The 19,634-nt window shown below is 34.1% G+C and overlaps 3 protein-coding genes across 4 annotated transcripts; all 3 read right to left on the bottom strand.

Annotated features, from left to right (window-relative positions):
• Positions 1–5,107: 5,107 nt before the first annotated feature.
• On the bottom strand, positions 5,108–5,482 carry LOC145632604 (uncharacterized). Its single transcript, XM_081684957.1, has one exon. The coding sequence runs from the start codon at positions 5,480–5,482 to the stop codon at positions 5,108–5,110; it is 375 nt and encodes a 124-aa protein (XP_081541083.1).
• Positions 5,483–9,902: 4,420 nt separating this feature from the next.
• Positions 9,903–13,635, bottom strand: LOC145630456 (uncharacterized). Of its 2 annotated transcripts, none has more exons than XM_081682713.1 (4): positions 13,482–13,628; positions 12,301–12,767; positions 10,724–10,968; positions 9,903–10,641 (listed from the first exon to the last, which is right to left on the bottom strand). In XM_081682713.1, the coding sequence occupies exons 2-4, from the start codon at positions 12,747–12,749 to the stop codon at positions 10,403–10,405; spliced, it is 933 nt and encodes a 310-aa protein (XP_081538839.1). In that variant the 5' UTR covers positions 12,750–12,767; positions 13,482–13,628; the 3' UTR covers positions 9,903–10,402. The 2 variants fall into 2 exon arrangements, with proteins under 2 accessions (XP_081538839.1, XP_081538838.1); XM_081682712.1 differs by having other exon boundaries at positions 9,907–10,641; positions 12,301–12,779; positions 13,482–13,635.
• Positions 13,636–15,331: 1,696 nt separating this feature from the next.
• Positions 15,332–17,185, bottom strand: LOC145632603 (uncharacterized). Its single transcript, XM_081684956.1, has one exon. The coding sequence runs from the start codon at positions 17,183–17,185 to the stop codon at positions 15,332–15,334; it is 1,854 nt and encodes a 617-aa protein (XP_081541082.1).
• Between the last annotated feature and the right edge of the window lie 2,449 nt (positions 17,186–19,634).

The raw sequence follows: 19,634 nt of genomic DNA, 5'->3' as shown, positions 1-19,634 counted from the left end.
AGGGGAGAAGCTGTCATGTATGATATGTATTAGTGTGAATCTTACTATAACTTCATGCAAATAATGCCCACATCACTAACAATAAAGTGTGTTGCATTTTAGATGGTTGGTCAACTAACATTGATCAATTAAAACTACCTCCCTGATTAAATTACGATGCTTAATGATGCTCTTGAGTTGGCCATAGCAGCACACTGTACTTGTCTCGTAAGATAAGGATGGATTTGAGTGACACAACTGCTATATTTGGCAGATTGGTAGGTACCAATTAACATATTTTAGGATCTCTTGATTCCTAGTAGGTGAAAGCTGTAAAACATTATCACCTAGCTACAATAGGTAAACTAGTAGAAGCTCCAGAAGTAACAAAGACTTGGGATCAAATGTCGTCCTTATTGTCAGTCTTTATATCTTGCACGGAAAAAGTCCACATGTTTTTCTGAATGAAACAATATCCTTCACATTAATTCAGTCACTTTCAAGACTACTTGAGAGTTTGAATTGAAGCAGGAAGGAATGATTCCTTAGAATATGCTTTTGTTCTTTCCTATGTTAGCTTACCATATAAACAGACTCAACTCTTGCTAAAAGACCAATTTCTTTTCTTTGTTATATTTTCTGAAACCTTGTGTTATGCAGAAGTTGAATTAGATTTTTTTGCAGGGGATAAATATGTTTGTTTATGGTCCTCTAACCATTAAGTCATTTTCTATATATTTTGAGTATATTAGAATATGGTTCTAGTGATTAGATGACCATCAACAAACATGTTCATATCATTGCACTTACCTACAAATTACATCACTCTCAAGATCCATAAAGCATGATGGCCTGCATATTACATTATTACATCGCTCTCAAAATTTATAAGCAAGTGGCTTCTATGAATTTCATAAAAGTCACTGATATGCAAAATCCAATGATCCTATACAAGGAATTTTCTTTCCTTCTCTTTCAATAATACACGTAGGACCTATGTGATTGTTCTATGTGTTTGATGGATTAGTCCCATTTGGTTTTTGTGTCGAGCTAGGTAGGGCAGAGGAACCAGGACAGATCTACGAAATAACCGGGATGAGAGGTAGGCCGGTCCGGGTAGGGTGCTTTATTTCTGTAAAAAAGGGTTATTATTACAAAAAGACCACGAGCCACCTACTTGATTTTTACTGAACAAGGATGAAGCTTGTTAAATTTTACAAATTGGAACTACCGTGAAAAAATGGAGATGCTTTACCTTACTCCTACAAGTTTTTTGGCAATTTTTCTATCAACGATTAGTTTGAGCAGACTATGAAAAGTTAGTCGACTTAACCCTAATTATTTTTACCAAATCCACAAATAAACATCAAACTTCTGGATGGCATTGTATACAACATCATTCCATCATTTTTTTTTTTTTTTTTTTTTTTTTTTTTTTTTTTTTGGGAAAGGCTTCCCTCATCTTTTAAGAAGGTTGGTAAGGGGTATTACATCTTGCTTTTCAAAATTTAAAGTGTCCAAAATAAAATGAGAAACATAAAGCAAGGGTACTAATCCTCTTTCCCTTTCTTGTAGATCCCTAAATTAACTAAGTGGCCCCTAAAATACCATAAAGCAACAATTGAAGCAAACCAAAGCAGAATGGAAGAACTACTTCTGAGTTAACCAAGTGCAAACTGCCAACTATTGAATGTGATCACTTTTTGCTGGTAAACCAACATCTTCATAGTTGGCCCAAATTATAGCCCCGATGAATTTTTTTAACAAAGTTGAAAGTATAATCAAGCAATCATGCACGTATCAAGTATTTGGAGGACTACGGCTCTAGCCTACAACCAACAACCCTAATCTAATTCAAAGATGTTAGGGTCATGAAAGCGTATTGGAAACAAAAAATGTAGAGATTGAGAAGAATGAATAGGAGAGATGGCAAGAAAAATAATAAAGAATGACACACTATGAAAAACTCTTTGAGCACCAAAAATCCATAGAAACATTCTAAAGTATTGGGCTGAATTATACACTAAAATCTCTCACTATTAATACAAGAGGATTCATAGATTAGTAAATTAGGTATGTACTCCCTCCATCTCTTATTGTTTGCACCATTTGACCCAAAAAACTCTCACAAAATGTGGGGCCATGGGAAAATAAAAGAGGAGTAAGAGAGTAGTATGCAACGAGGGTTAATACACATGAAGACTTGTTATATGACTATGATTTCTTAATTGTGTATGTGTAAGATTGTATGTCCAACACCAATATATATAGTGATAATGTCATAATACTGAGAGTCTGTTCTCTTCAGTTTAATTTCATTTCAGTTCAGCTCAGCTCCAATCAGTTCAGTTCAGTTCAGTTCAGTTCTAATTTCCTTCTCTCATAAACAATTCATTTCAGTTTAGTTTAGTTTAGTTCAGTTCAATAACTCAGAACAGCCCTGAGATCATGTGAATATGCACATGCTACTAACATGTAGAAACTTTCATCATCACAAATTCACAATGTTTCAGTGTTTTCATGAGCCACACCTCTAGTTACTTTTCCAATATTAATTTCAACTAGTCTCTCAATGTTCAAAGAGTTTACTTCATACAACCTTGTAGATTAATTTAGAGAAATTGATCCGATCGCAAGCATTAGCTTTGCTTAATTTATTTTGAAGCTTCATTTCTATAGAATAGAGCACATATAAATGATACAATCTAACAAGACACTGGTCTTACATAGTTTTGAGTCTTTGCTTAAGAAATACTTCTTCCGTTCTTTTTTACTTGACCCGCTTTGACATTTATACTATTCACCACTCCTCCATTGACCGTATTTTATGAATAATTTGTAAGGAAAAACATGTTCATGTTGGATATTTTTGAATTCGTCTCAAGAAATACTATCATAATATAAAACTTTTATAATTTTTACTTATGGAGAATTAAAGTTAATAATCGTTGAAGTATTGCATTGGCAAGCGTGATAAAAGAAACAGGTCAAGTAAAAAAGAACAGAGGAAGTAATACATTATAAATCCCTTTAATAATATAGATGAAGTTGTGTAGGAATTGTTCAACACGAAATCCGCTACTAAAAAACACCATTATTGACATCTAGCTGAAAGATAGTCCATTTAAGGGGACGTTTGGTTGGTGTATTTTTTGAATTGGAAACGGATTCGATTAAACCAATAACGTTACCATGTGTTTGGTTTGAAGGCATGGTAACAATTACTATTACCTAAGGGTAATGATTGCCCCTTATTTGTTATCTCTCAAAAACTTGGGGTAACAAATACCCTTACCCTCCTCTTAACAAATACCCTTTCTATAGTTAAACCAAACAAATGAAAAGGTAATAGCTAAATGATTCCTTTCCCTCCTCTTATTTGTTTCCTTTCCACTTTGTTTTTACTTTTCAAACCAAACGCCCCCTAAGAGTGTATAACAATAATAATCAGAGCACTAAGGTTTCAAAGAATGGATGTACACAAGCACCCAACAAATCAAGCTTATAACCGTTCTTAACTTCTTATTAAATTATATCTTATTCCGAGTACTACCCACTTACAACCACACAACTATGCAAGTGATATTTGTAACATTGAAACATGTTTTAGTATAATACCTATTTTTAATTGATTTCTTGTTTGCTTTTGATCATTTTTGTAAAAGATAATATACATTGAATTTAAATATCGGTAAAAAAAAAAAAAAAAACAATAAATAAATAAATAAATTATGATGGTTTTTTTTTAAAAGACAAAATCGGTAACTTTTCAAGAGAAGAGTAGATTTATGGCAAGGACAGGTTTAGTAAAGTCAAGCTTATGTGCTCAAATATAAAAAGGCCAAAGTCTTTAATTAGAAAATTTGAAAACATAACTAGTTTGGAATAAATGTACTAACATAACATCAACAAAATAACAATTAGATATAAGAAAACTTACGGTTGAAATAATTGTTACTAATCAATTATAGTTTAAGGCAAATTGCAAATAAGTTAATTTTGATGATACATGTCTTTTGAGTCAATTGAGTGGCTGCTTTGAAAAAGTCTTCTTATGGTGATATTTTAGACCTAATATTGAGCGACTTTTATAATAAGGATCAAGGGACGGGTAACTCCTCTATAAATCATAAATGTGTTTCATGCCCCCTAAAAAAAGATACCTTATCTTTTTTATTAATTGATTGATAAACTAGTTTGCGTTTTTTGGTAAAAGGAAGCATGGCCATCAAAATAAATAAATCAATAAAATTCAATAAAACGAGAAACATAATAGCTATTGGCATTCATTGACATATACTAAAAACGCCAATAATCCAAAGTTTTGAGAATGAGAGGTTTGTAATTACGCGTAGTGACATGGAATAACTCTTGGCGCATAGCACTTTTTTTTTGACAACAGCAGCATATATTTGTTTTGAAACAAATAGGATGGTTAAGTTGTAAATATTAACATGAGTGTATGAGTATAAAATATCATCAAATAGGTAATATAGTCCTATTAAATGTTGTAGTGGTATAAATATTTTTTTAATGGTACAATAAATATGCAAATTGTATATCAAATATTAAACCACTATGAGATATAATACTACTATTAAGATAATCTATAATCTACTGGTATAATATACTGTATAATAGTACAAAAGAAAAAATATAACAGTAATCATAAAAAATACCTTTGTGAATATCATATGATTATTTTATCCTCAGCTCGTATTTGTAAAGATTAAATATAGGCATTATGCGCCTAGATGGAAGTATGGGACTCTAGTAACATATGATGGTAATCGTTAGTCGTTTGAAGTGGGTGACCAAAGCTTCTAGGTGAATCCTTCACCAAATAAAAATAAAACCACCCAACCCATAAACAGAGTGGAAAAAACCAAAAAAAAAAAAAATTATTGATTGCAACGCCAGACAAGCTTAATTATTCTATATTACAATCATTTTCCCACTAATCAATTACATTATTTATTCATGATCATCATGACTTAATAATTGATGATATGTACAATTTTTTAACCCTCTTTTTTTCTTTAAAAAAACGGGAGAAATTTTTATACATTTTGTGGAACAAATCAAACCTTTGGTTATAATATTACACAATTTCCCAAAAAAAAAACAATCACATACCACCTGTTAAGCAAGAAAACATTCTATGACTTCTATATCTCTTCATAATTTGCTTAGGAGGAGAGCTAGAATTTCTACCAACACCATAAACTTCATTATCATGATCATAATTGAAGTTATACCCATACTCGCCGGTAGACCCATACCGTCGATGCCCATGACTTCTTCCATCGAACACGCCCCCACGAGGCTCCGACCGTGTAACAACATCAAACGTTGCACCTTGTTCATGTTCATGTTCATTTCCATAATCGTAAAAATCAGCTATGTTGTACGTTTGAGCAGCTCCTACCGAAAGACACCGATATTGCCTACGAACCTTGTTTCGCTTAATGACCTTAAACACCAAAGGAATTAATCCTTCCATTTTCGAAACCACGATTTTGTGAGTTTCTAAGGTAAGAAGATGAGAAGAAGAGAGGTTGTGCTTTGAGGTTAAGGTTTTTGAGGTTTCTTTTGCAATGTGTTTTGGTTTTGTTGGGAGGGTTTGGTGAGTATTCCATTATAAAGACGTTTATTTGACTTAGATGTTATGCTAAGAGATCAATATTGAATTTTTAAATTATATGTATTTGAATTGAAAGCGAACTAACAAATATATACAATAATTGATTGGAATAATATTATGCAATTTTTTTATTTTGGTTGGATTATCAAATGAGCCAACTGGTTTGGACTAATATTTTGTTATGTTATAGTCAGATTTATGAAAGGTACGTGGTTATTTTTTTTATAATATTATGAGCATAAATGGTAACGAATATATTTTATGCTATGTATTTTAAATTTTATTAGTGGTGGAAGGCTTGTAACGAGTTATATATGGTCTTTAAATAAATAAATTCCATGTTCTACTAATAGTGGCATACGAATCATTCAAATCAGTTATTGTGTGGTTTAATTTGGTTTTCAATTATGTTCAGGTGATAATTACATTAGTAAAATTATAGTACTCCCTATATTTCTAAAAGTTCGCTTCACTTTTTATTTGTGCAGTCTTAATGAACATCTTTTGTAAATTACTTATATTTGTGTAGTTTAAATTTATCAGGTTCTGCTTACAGTTTAAACGTAGGTAAGTCAATTAGATCATTTGAATCTAGCTAGTCTTATACTACTGCAGGTCGATCTATAATAATAACGGATATTTTTTACCACTTGTCTTTTACCTTAGCCGCCGTCAGGTGGTGTTAGTTGTGATTTGGAACTAAATATATATGGCCCATAAAGGGACCTAGACTTGTTGATTAATGGCCATCACATTTGATCTAGACTAGGTGACATAACACTTAGAAAACACAATCATACAAATGACAACTAGTTATAAGTCTCTTTATAATGAAGAATCAAGCTAAGTCTTCTTCTTCTTTATAATTCAACTAGATGTAGAATTTTCTTCATTCATCAAATCAAAACATTACCTTCTTCTTGACTTCTTTATAACTCATTTATCAAAATTTTAATAATCAATTAAGCTAAAAAAGTGGTTTAAGAAATTTGGATATTAACTTGATGAAATGAATATAAAGTAAAGTTACATGAAAATGTGGCATATTTTAGATGATATGTTACACGACCCAATAAAGGTTACACGTTTGGAATTCAGTTGATCCAAATATATGTTAATCATATGTATTATTGACCAAGAATCATTACAGCACAGCTGACAAATTAATATTGGATCATCCAATATATATATACTCATTTTCTTCTTGGAATTTTCGGAAAAGTGTTGCTCTTGCTACAAGCTAAGGCACCTTTTATTCTTTCCATCCACACGCAAATGATATGGGTTCAATTGCTTATCCTTACTAGAACTAGAATGTGCATTAATTATACAATCGGGTGTAAAATTATACTCTTTTTACATTATCCTTCTTATACGCCTATGCTCTCGAGTATTAGTTGGAAGTTATGCATCTTCACACAGTTCTACAGTAGTATGATCCTCCCCTAATTCAATTTTTTCCATTCTGTCATTTGTGACAATTATCAAAAATTAGCATTAGTCACTCTTAATTTTTTTTTTTTAGTTTGACATTTTTCATTTTGTCAATCATACCTTTGGGGTTACTTTTTTTATATTATTCTTGGTACAAGGCATCTAAATATATGAGATGAAATGATTGCTATCAATATACTTCATGTATCATGATAGGAGTAACACAATTACAAGCAAGTACTTGGTATTACAAAATATTAAGATAAAGAGAAAGATAAATACACATAAGGATTGAATATACTCCATAAGGCCTCATTCACTTCATCTTATTTTTGTTGATCTAAATTGAAATTATTTTTATTGAATTGAAATTATTTTCGCTGAAATGAAATTAATTTTTCCAAACTAAACAAATTTTGATAAGAGTTACACCCAAGTTTACAACTAAACTAATTAGTTTTATTAAGTTATAGTAATTTCAAGTAAGTTCAAATCAGATACTAGTAAAATAAGCTCATAAAAGTGAATAAAACACATTATAAGGCCTTATTCTGATACGATTATTTTCAGTTCAGTTCAGTTCAGTTCTTAATTTCCTTCGTCTTTTATAAAATATTCAGTTCAGTTCGGCTCAGTTCTTAGTTCGATTCAGTTCAGTTCAGTTCAGTTAAGCTCAACTCTAATAAGTTCAGTTCAATTCAGCTCAGTTCAGTCAATGAGAACAGACCCTGATATTTTAAATAGTGTAGTTTTGAGCTCTTTTTTTTTTTTTTTTTTTTTTTTGAAATATGTATAGATAATATAGTTATTACAGTCAAACATAAGCGTTTTTTTTTTTTTTACGAACAAATATAAGCGTAGCCTATAACATAATCATTATAATAAAGAACTTCTCTTAAGTTGGGAGAAGAGGATTGGTTAGTTCAGATAATAATGAAAACAACATGCCAACTAAAAAGTATGACATAGTTTCTTCTCAATCTAGAAGACTTATCTGTTATTAGGATAGTTATAGTAGTAAAAAAATAATGAATTTATAGTAATATGCTTCGTTCATGTATATCTTTTATTTTGGTAGACTTCGTCTTAGAGGTTTAGTATGATCAGCCAGCTGGCCAATTATAAATTATTTTATCGTTAAAACGGGGGCATAAAGCACGCCATTTTATTTCATTTTCTTAAGTAGCAAAATGTCAATCATGAATTGGTGAATGGAAGTTTCGGTCACATAACATATTTCGATTTTATGTGCTCAAAACAAAACGATTGTAATCTATGTATGACAATTGACAACTACTTTAATTGGTAATGTCTTGATAATTAAAGTCGGAACGTTCATTTTTAACCCAAGTACTCTAACACTCTAAAAACTAAGTGCAAGTTGTAAGGGAATTTATTATTGCTAAATTTATCACTCTATGTAAATCAAAGTGTAGAAATTAATTTATCCAAATTTTCTACTTTGAAAAAGTCTAGATTATTGTAATTAATAAATACGGAGTAAAACGGATTATTATGGCTACTTTGATTCTTTGATGGCTGGAAGAAAAGTACACGTAACACATGTTTATAACTTATATAAAAGATTGTTTTCAAAAAAAAAAAAAAAATTAATATAAAAGATTAAGATGTAAACTTGATCTAATCCAAACTTAACAGATATTAAAAATTTATGACGACAATAGAAACTTCGTTATGTTCCTGTCTTCCCATAAATAGTACAGGGGAGTAACGAGTAATGTTGGTATTACTCAACTACTTGTAAAGTTGTAATGTTGACTTTACAGTGGTTTAAATTTGAGGGTTTTTGCTAGTCATAATCTTTACTTTTCTTAGGTTGAGATTTTATCAACATTAAAATTCTAATATTCTATGATAGATAGGTTTTTTTTTTTTTTTTTTTTGGAACAATATGATAGATAGGTTATTTGTCATACAATTTATCAACATTAAAATTCTAATTTTTGTGACTTAAGAGTAATATCCTTGCTTTTATGGAATTACACATATACTTCATTTTATATGAGTACGATATACTTTAATTTGATTTAATAAATTGTGTTTACTACTCCGTATATGTTGTATGTTCGTATACTCATATGAAACAATAAAATTTAATCATATTAATTATCTGTATGGATCAGCACTTACGTGCGTATGTTAAAGCAAGGAAGCATAAAACATTAGTTTATTGTCTCATATAGTCAATCTAAGACTCAAAATCAAATTAAATTAGGACTATGTAAATTCCAAATTTGAAATACTACCCATTCTTCAATACGAAGTATTCGTATTTACTAATATTTGAGATAAACTTGATTATGTAAGTTTGACAAAGGCGTAGCTGACCACATATCCATTCCTTTAAATATATAATTAGCAGCACTAATGTCATTAAGAAGTTGATAGGCTGGATTATGCAAGTTTGATAGAGATATGAAGCAATCAATAGAACATTGTTTCAATTAAGAATGAGTTGACAACGTGAATTATTAATTTGGAGAAACTATCATACTTGTACTCTTCAACTTAAACAAGCAATATTCTCTTCAACATTTGAGAACATCCAATAGCTACATAGTATTATATTTAGACTAAACTATAATTGTGATTATGATGCATTTACATACTACCTCCGGTCCAAATTACTTGCAATTTTGGAATATTTTATATCTCACAAATAATACCCCAAAGTTGCGAGTAATTTGGACCGGAGGTAGTAATTATTAGTACCATGTACTACCACCCTTCAATCAATTATGAATGGTATGAATATTATATGTAGTAAATAAAATGGTATGAGTGACAAAGATTCCACTATTTATTACCACCTACTAAATGTGTGAAAATAATTAAAATAGAATTACAAAGCGGACTCTCTAAAAGACAAGCACATTGAAAAGTAAAGCCTTACTACTTTACTAGGGTACTCAAAATTTGGTGAAGGCATTTTCATGAAGAAAAAAAAATGGCAGTACAACAAAATTATTTAGTTTTCGAGCTACAAAACTTACCTGTGAAAACAAAAACCCTAAGAAGAATGAAAAATGAAAACAAATCGGGGTATTGAATTAGCACTTTAGCAGGAGATCATTTGGATGTTGACTTGCAACAATAAACCCAAAGTTGTGCCCAAAGAGTGTTAAAAATGTCCTCAATAATGTTTCTTCGTTCAGCAATCACTTGTTTTGTCCTTTTCATATAAGCCTGCCCACACCCTCAGCACTCATTCCCAACATCGGTGCATTGATTGATTCTGCAAGCGGAAACTCCTCATGAATGCAAATCGTGTTTCCCACGCCTATCAGAAGTGAGCAATCCATACAAAAGAGAAGCTTGGCCTTATCAAAGGCATTTCAGTCTAGCAAATGTCAAATAACCTGTGTGGCCTCTTCCTTCACTGCATGGCTTTGCCATGACTGTTGGGGCACCAGAAGCTTCCACTGCATCGCCTTTTTCAGTTGAATGTTGTCTTTTCTTGTGAGGTGGTGATCTAAAAGAGAAACCCTCATCTCCTTTACCAAGTTCAGCCCTTACTTCTTTAACTTCGTATGTTCGGAGGAGTATCTCAAACGTTCTTATATCTATGAGTAAGAAACTAATCTTAATGAAAGGGAAAAGATTATAACAATTTTAAAACTATATCAAGTTAACAGATAAACCAACCTGTGAACTTCAATCCGAGAGCTTCACATGATCGTTGTACTTGCTCGATGCAAGGCGAGAATGAGCACAAAATCCCATCTGGTTTCAACATCCTTCCAGCTGACGGGATTACAAGCCAAGGTTGGGGTAAATCTAAGAAAACAGCATCAGCCTGTCCTAAATGTTCATCAGGAAATCCCTCACCCTGAATATCTCGAACTCCTACTGTAATTAGCTTGTTCACTCCTGTCTTCTCAAAGTCCTCCCTGTCACATGAAATCAAACAGTGAGAAGCTATTTCGTAAGTGACCATGCTAAAAGAACCATAATAAATCAACCAAAAAAAAAAAACAACCTATACATAACTTGTAGGAGTAGACCAGCAATACCCTATTTGCAGTTCTTTTTCTTTATTTATTCTCCTCAAATTTTTTTTAATATTCTTATTGATAAGACTTCAGTTGTTGAACTTTAAACAACCCTATGTGGCAGCAAACATAACTTAATTTACAGACTCCCATGAAGAGTTCTTTCAATGACCAACTTTCAGGCATGGGAAATAAGCATAGTAGAGAACATCAAAAAGTCCCCTTCTATGTAAGCATGGGTCAAAAGTACAAATGAAAAAGGAGTAACACTCCCACCTCTCCACCCTCCCCCCCAGCAACACAAGAAGTACAACAGTTATTAAGGTGTAATGTACAATAACCATCACCAACTATAGCTTTACCTTATTTAATCGCCACAATCTTTACATCCATATACTAAGGCTCCGCTTATGTTGATTAAAAACATTTTTCAGGAAAATCACTTTCTAAGGTAAACAATTTTTAAGGGAAAACACAATTGTAAAAAGGATTTTCCTAAAAAGATAAATGGGAGTAAAAGGGAGGGAAATATAGAGGAGAGAAAATATAAAGCAAGAAATTAGAGAGAAAAGTGCATGGTTTTCCTTCTCTTAAAAGAAAGTTTTTAGATATGAGAAGACTGTTTTCCACTCTTTTACAAAGAAACAAAGGAGAATGGAGAACTGAAGGAAAAATCATTTTCATGGAAAATGTTTTCCACCAAAACAAACAGAGCCTAAAAGCAAAAAGAAGAAAACATAGAACCTTGAGGTCAGCCACATAGTAAATGTTCAAGTGGGCAAGCTCAACTATCATTCACATTTTGGGTTCACCATACCATTCAAGATAATCTAAGAAGCAAATTGTAATTCCAGCGATACTTCTAACAGGAACGCCACTACAATTCAAGATGATTAACTGAATTTAATTAATTACTCCCTCCGTCCCAAAAAGAACGACCCATTTGGGTTGATTACGCGGGTATTAAGGAAGTTAAGTAAAAGGAAGTAAAAGTATATTGGAAAGATAAATTTACATGGGGTTTGTAAAAAAATAGAGAGAGAAAGTAATAAAATAACATGGAAAATAAAATTTTTATATGAGGAAGCTAATTTTGCACAAATATTGTTGCAAATTGGTGGTGTTTTAATGCAAATGGGTCATTCTTTTTGGGACAAAGTTTTGGCCAAATGAGTCGTTCTTTTTGGGACGGAGGGAGTAGTAAAACAGTTCATTTGAAGGTGAACTTACCTAGCTGAAGCAGCCCTTTGCTCATGGAAATCAAATGTATACACATGACCCATCGGTGCCACGGCCCTGGCAAGTGAAGTCGTGAGAGAGCCACTACCTGTACCTGACTCCAGGACGACACATCCCGGAACTATCTCCAAGTACATAACTACGAAGCTAATATCCGCTATGTACAAAATCTGAGTCCTGTGGCTTAGAACCAATGTCCACAATTCTGGAGTTGGTGCCAACAAGTAAACAAACCCCTTTTTGTTGCTGAAGACTTTGGACCCAAATGGCTTACCAATCCAATCAGAGTGTTTAAACACTCCAAACCGGTTTTGCAGGACTGAGCCTCCAATTACCTTGACAGCCTTCATGTGGTCATGGCGTTCATAGACTATTACTAGGTCTCCCTCTTGGATTCGACGTAGGAGGGAGAGTCTTTCCGATGGGTCTGATGGTATCATGGTGTTGCAGTTTCCTCACTGTTAAAAGACCTGTAATTAATAGGTGCCGAAAAACATTACTCCGTATAATCTAATTTTCCACAATGTATGTAATTATCTCCAGCTACGCAGCAAACAATCAAGCAGTATACATTGCTTCAAACAAACTCTGAATACTGTAAATAACTTGCATTGTAAACACAGCTTAATAGAAACAAACTTACAATTCAGTATGTTATAAACGGAAAATTTTTAGCACCTATCCAAGCTTATAATCACATATGCTACAATTTTTAGCTTACAACATTCCAAAGGGAAAATCTAGCATAGCCAACAACAGGACAACAAAAACTAAAAATTCAAAGTTTTTCCATCCTAATTACCGATTCCGAATAAGTGCATCACTTTGACTTTAACTATATTAGCTTACTTATTTTAACTCGATTTTTTGTTAATCTTCATAAACCAAATATTATTCAATTACATAGTATCAATTAGGTTCATAACTACTAGTTTCATAGTTCAATCCTAAAATTAAAGGGTTCTACTACCCATTAGCAGCCAAATTTGATTCAATTAGGGTACTACAACACATTAGCAACCAAATTTGATTCAATTATTGAATTAGGCTCATAACTTTTTTCTCGTCAGTAGTTATAACCAACAGTTCAATTCACTATACTGGAAATTAAATTAAATTAGAAACCCTAGATTCTAAAATTGATATGATTACAAAAGTAAACAAGAAGTTACCTGAGAAGCTGCTTCAATGGAGGATTGAAATATCAGAAGGCGCCTCAATGGAGAACGAGGAGTGCGCTTCAATAACCTGAGAGTGTGAGAGAGAGGACAAATAGGGCTCCGTTCTTCCGTTTCCTTTTTTTTTTTTTTTTAAGGGAATAATATTTATCCGTTAAATCAAATTAGCCAGAATTCTTTCCTAGGAAACTAGGTTAGTGTCTTTAAATTACTCAAATTTTCTTTATTGGATGTTTATTTGTAATTTACAAATGATGGGCCCCGTCAAAAAAAAAAAATAAAAAAATACAAATGATAGGCATTTACGATCACCATAAAACCAAAAACAGATATGAAAAAATCTATTTTATATTGTAATATATTCTCCCTCTGTTTTTTAAAGATGGTTACGTTTGTCTTTTTAGGCGTTCCCTTTTAATGGTTACGTTTCAACTATTCTTAATAATATTCAATGCACGCATCGCGTGCAAAACTACATATTCATATACTTCAATGGATGACATTAGCAGTCTGTGTACTTTGCATTCATTGGTTATTAGATGTATTGATTGAGTGGTTTTATATTCACATGGATTATGCCACCTAAAGTTAGCAGTCTGTTTACTTTGCATTCATTGGTTATTAGATGTATTGATTGAGTGGTTTATATTCACATGGATTATGCCAGCTAAAGTTGAAAATAATGACAAAATATCATCATTTTTTCAATGACTACTATCTTATTTTCCTTAATAACCATGTAAAACTATCAAACATGGTCTTTTTTGGATAAGAAAACCTATATTATGACATTTTTTCTTTCTACTTCAATAAGTGAAGTCTTAACTCAAGCTAAATGCAAACTAGGATCTCTTGTAGATGGGAAGCTAAATGCAAACTAGGATCTCTTGTAGATGGGAAGAGGAAGGAACTTGACTTCCTTGCTTGTATGCTTAGACATACAATAAACATTTCTAAATGCACAGAAAGCCCTCGATCAAAGTCATGGCTATAAAAAGAAGGCTTCAAACACGAATTGTGTATATTAATTAAAATTTGAAAGTTAACCAAGAAGAGAACTTGTAAAAGAATGGATCGGCATACAAACTTGCAGAATGTCAATTCTCATGGTAATACCCCAAACAATACTCTACATGTGAATGGAAGTTTTAGATTTTGAAACTACAAACCACCTTGCTCTTAATCGTTGTGTATGCAAATACTAGCTTCATCTAGATTGTGCAATTAGATTATATTGCATAGTTCAAATTAAATAAAACAACCTGTGATGCTTAACCTTTTCGACTGACAGTAAAGGTAATCCCAGAGGGATCTTGGCAAGATCTTGATCTTCTTAGCTCTGATATAACCCAGTAAAATACTGGTATGGATCAAAAGTTTTTATGCTTATACTTGTTTCCCTGCATTTCAAGCACAGACTATCCGTAGTTCGTTGTGATACATCAAACTAATTCATTCCCCAATTGTCTTTGTTGTCCTGTCAATTCAAGCATAAACTCGTCTTTTTACTAAAAGGCATCAATCCCTTTATATGATAGATACAAGTAGTTGTTCAAGCATCAGCCAAAAAAATAAAAAAAATCTCGACCTTCTATTGAAAAATAAATAGAAAATACACATGCCAAATAATCTCAGTGAAAAGATAAATGAAAGAACATGTGAGATAAATTAAATACATCTATAAAAAGGATCAAAAAAGTTGTATAAAAAGGGATGAAATCTCTACAAAGAGATGTGAGAACTGAATTAAAAATAACACTACTGTAATCATCTTGAAGAAGAAGTGGAATGTTAGAACAAAGTATACAGACTAGCAGGTGCAGGCGTGCAGCACAGCAACAGTGTCATACTTGAAACAGATGATTCTCAAAGCATACATTCCAACTTGAGTCTTTTGCCACATGATCTGCACTTCCACCACCACTGCTTGAATCATGACATGGACTATTCGTTCCCTTAGAAGGGGACCTTTCTATATCCTCTTGGCTGATGTTGTCTTTGTTGTGAGCTAACACATTAGGGACAAATGCATTGTCCAGAATTTTATTGGAATCAGTATCAGCAACCTGTGGGGGTGTATATGACTCACATGGATTATTGCATTCATCAGCATCATTTTCTTCATCAGAGAAGCATCTGCAGCAATCTAATTCATCCATATCAAATATACGGCTAGATAATCCTTCTCTCCATGATATCCTAACCTCAGACTCATGAAAACTACGGAGCAATGATTCAGGAATCCCAGGAGAAGCCTGACTATCCATGGCTTTTCGGAAATTGGCAAGGTCAATTGAATTATCTGGTCTAATCAGCGGATTAAACTCAAAGCTCATCTTTGGTGAATCCACTGCAGGCATATCACATCCCGGAGATAAGCTAGTTCTTCTGAGAACTTCAGTCACTGAATCAAGTTCAGATTCAAACCAAAGTCTAGATATCTCATCCCTGCTCAACTGGGACAATCCAAAGCTTTCTGTACTTGAATCCGACTGTGGGGTTTGAATAACATTTCCACTTCCTATCGAATCTTCAGAACGTGGGGTGGCTTCTTTTTCATGATCATGCCGAAATTTGTCTTGTTTAGGTGAGACTTCAACCTTAGAACTCGGCACATAAAGAGGATAAGTTGGTGAGGGGCTACGCACCAAATGATCAAATGAAGGCCCAAGGACACCTCGAAAGTCAGGGCTCCTACTACTACTACGAGAAATTGTAGTGGCTGCACTACTTGTTGCTGTACAACTACTTCTATTGCACAACTCAGACGAAAACCCAAGACTCGACATAGGTGAAGATGAACAATCAATTGAATTCGGAGACAACACCACTTCACACTCATTCAATTTCACACTACTTTTACTATGATCATCATCCTTGTCCTCACTCTTCTCATCACAAGGAGATAATATCCACTGCATCGAAGCCTCGGATGGAAAAGGAACAAGAGAAACCCTAGGCTTGCTAAAACTTCCTAGGACACCCTCATCATCACTCCTAAACACCTTAGTTTTACTAGACCCAAACAAGTCATTATTTCCAATAGTAAGCAATCCTCTAGGCCTACATTTCCTCTTGTCACTAACACCAGACAGAACATAACCAGCAGCATAACAAGTAGTGGGTGTGGCTTTCACCACCGATGTCGAACCGCCTTGTATCTCAGGCGAAACAGAAGCCTGTATAGGCGGAATAGGGCTAATTGAATCACAACCATTTGACTCCTTTTCACCCAAATCAGACACACAACCATTTTTACCTACAGGAGTAAAATTCACACCTTTTTCACACAATCTAGCATCAGAACCAACAGAAAAATCAGATCTTGAGCTGGGTTTTTTCCCAGATTTCCAAGAATACAAACAAGGAGTAGGAGGGTTTTTCTTCAACCTTTTAACATTTCCAGAAATGGGTTTTTCTGGGTTTCGCAAATTATTGCAATTTTTCACCAAATTTCCACCATTTTCACTCAATTTAACCTTCAAACGCTTAGCATTTGGAGCAGGTTTAGGGGTTTTATGAGCAATTAAAGATTTGGGTTTTCTATTACTAGCATTTTTAGTAGCAGTAGAAGAGTAATTAGACAGAAAAAACCGGAGACAACCCTTTGAAGCTTCTGCTGCTGCTTCACTAGATATTGAAGTTGCAGATGAAAATGAAGATGAACAAGAAGATGAAATGTTGAGATTTTTTACCATTAATGGACTTCTGGGGCTCGGATTTTTAACCCTTTTCTCCGTTTTACTTTGAGTTTTTGAAGCAGAAAATTTGTTATTCATCATAATGACATTAAATTGGTTTTTTTTTGAGGATTTACATCGATTAAAATTGGGGAATTTTTGTGGGATTTGAGAGGATTAGGAATGGATGAAGCTGAAGTGTGTAAGTTTAGGAAGGAGTAAAGAGGGATTATCTTAAAAGTTTGATTTGATTTGATTTGATTTGAATTTGAGAAATGGGGGTTAAAAAATTTTAAGTTTGCCCCTGGATTTTGGCTTAATTTCTGAAGAGGGTATCATGATGTCATGCCATGTGTTTCCTTTTTGGCTTGAACTCTTTGGGATACTTTTAACAAGTGTTTGTACTTCCCCTTTACAAAGAACAACGGTTGTATATTGACTCTTACTCTATTAAATTAATGTTCAATGCTTCCTTTTTTTTAAGACAAAACACGGGGAATCAATTTATTAAATTAAGGTCTGTTAAAGTTTGAAAACTTTAGGGGATAGAGTCCGAACAAATACATTCATCATTAGTACCCGTATCCCATCTAGCAACAAAGTGAGCTACGGTATTCCCCGCCCGTCTAACATGAATACAATCAAAACTAGTAAACGCATTCCTCATTCTATCAATATCCTCGAAGAAATGAAAAATTGGAGCTGCTCCCACTTGCTTGTCTCTAATAGCATGAACCACATTCATCGAATCACCTTCAAGGATCACATTTGCAAACCCAAGTCTGCGAATAATCTGAACACCATAGCACGCTGCAGCTAGAGCTGGGCATGGGCCGGGTCAGCACGCGGGCGGCCCGGGCACGGCACGAGGATGGCCCGGCACGGCCCGGCCCGACGGCAGGCCCGGCCCGGCACGATGGCACGCCCCTCGTGCCTCGTGCGGGCTGCGGTGAAAAAAAATCCAAAAGTGGCCCGGCACGGCACGAGCCCGGCCAATAGCCCGTGGCACGGCCCGCAGGCACGGCCCGCAGGCACGGCCCGCAGGCACGGCCCGCAGGCACGGCCCGCAGGCACGGCCCGTAGGCACGGCCCGTAGGCACGGCCCGCAGGCACGGCCCGCAGGCACGGCCCGCGGGCTAACGGCTATAAACTGGCGCTGCTCTTGTTTTTTCCCTCCAATATTTACTATGAATGCATGCAACTCGGTGATGGTGTCGAACAATATAAAAATCATGTGAAAGATAAATTTTTTGAGTTATATAGAGTTTATGAATCTAAATATGGAACCGTCACTCATTTTGCCCCTTCTCAAACATCCAAAAGCGTAAGTAAAACGGGCAAAAGTTTGGCGGCCCAAGCTGCTAACATGTTATCTAAGTTTTCAGGTAGTGGATCATCATCAAGGCGAACACAAAGCGATGTTTCGGAGTTGCAAATGTACTTAAACTACGACTTCATGAAAGACTTGGACGAAGATTCGAGGTTGGGGATGGACATCCTAGATTGGTGGAAATCCCAAAGCACAAAGCATCCAATTTTGGCGGCAATGGCACGTGATATTTTCAGCATCCAAGCCTCCTCCGTTGCCTCGGAACGAGCTTTTAGTGCTTCGGGAAGGGTTCTAGACGATAGAAGAACAAGTTTGAAGCCCGAAACACTAGAAATGTGTGTTTGCTTGAAGGATTGGATGGATGCCCAAGAACGCATCCAAGATCGTACTTTTACGGCCAACGACAACATCGATGGTTCCGATCGTTCTGGTTCAACTAGCTCCTCCGCATTAGCTAGTGAACATGAAGCCGAAAATGAAGACGAAGAAGATAATGAAGACCTTGATTGAAGATTACCAACAACTCGAGAATTAATATTAATTAGCGAAAATTCTAGTATTTCCTATGTACTCTATTAATTAGTGAAAATGTTAGTATTTCCTATGTTGGCTATGTACTCTATTAACATTAGCCGTATAATAAAATAACAAAATAAGTTATTCATCAATTATTGTTAGTTGTACACTTGTACTTCATATTATCTTTTACTTAATAAATTTTTATGAATGAATTTTTTCAACTTTTAATTTTATGGAATATGTTATATTGTTATTTAATTTTTGTCTAATACTTATATAGTTATATGAATAATATGATATATAGTAAATTATGAATGAACAATAAATATTAATATAATTTAAACAATATTTAATATAACTTAACTCCATAAAAAATTTAATAATTATTAAATTCAAATATTAAATTGTATAATTATTCAATTCAATTTTTTCTTTCATAAAAAAAATTCAAGTTTTTTTAAAGTTTTTTTTAATTTTTTTTTTTAAAAAAAAAAAGAAAAAAGGGTAAGCCGTGGGCCGGCACGGCCCGCCTCCACCGTGGGCCGGCACGGTGGCCGGCACGACGGGCGGCCCGGCACGGCACGACCGGCACGGTGGGCCGTGCCGTGCCGTGGACAG

The sequence above is a fragment of the Chenopodium album genome, chromosome 5 (genome assembly GCF_948465745.1).
Source record: "Chenopodium album chromosome 5, dcCheAlbu1.1, whole genome shotgun sequence".
Lineage (NCBI taxonomy): Eukaryota > Viridiplantae > Streptophyta > Magnoliopsida > Caryophyllales > Amaranthaceae > Chenopodium > Chenopodium album.
Note: the sequence above shows the minus strand (reverse complement) of the source record. Positions and strands in the feature narration are given on the sequence as shown.

Excerpts from the sequence above, each read along its gene's own strand:
- LOC145632604 (XM_081684957.1), bottom strand. The coding sequence starts at position 5,482 with ATGGAAGGATTAATTCCTTTGGTGTTTAAGGTCATTAAGCGAAACAAG.
- LOC145630456 (XM_081682712.1), bottom strand. The coding sequence starts at position 12,749 with ATGATACCATCAGACCCATCGGAAAGACTCTCCCTCCTACGTCGAATC. Across the intron at positions 10,969-12,300 it reads CAAAGGGCTGCTTCAGCTAG|GGAGGACTTTGAGAAGACAG; the intron begins GTAAGTTCACCT and ends TTCATGTGACAG. Across the intron at positions 10,642-10,723 it reads TCTCGGATTGAAGTTCACAG|ATATAAGAACGTTTGAGATA; the intron begins GTTGGTTTATCT and ends TCTTACTCATAG.
- LOC145632603 (XM_081684956.1), bottom strand. The coding sequence starts at position 17,185 with ATGGTAAAAAATCTCAACATTTCATCTTCTTGTTCATCTTCATTTTCA.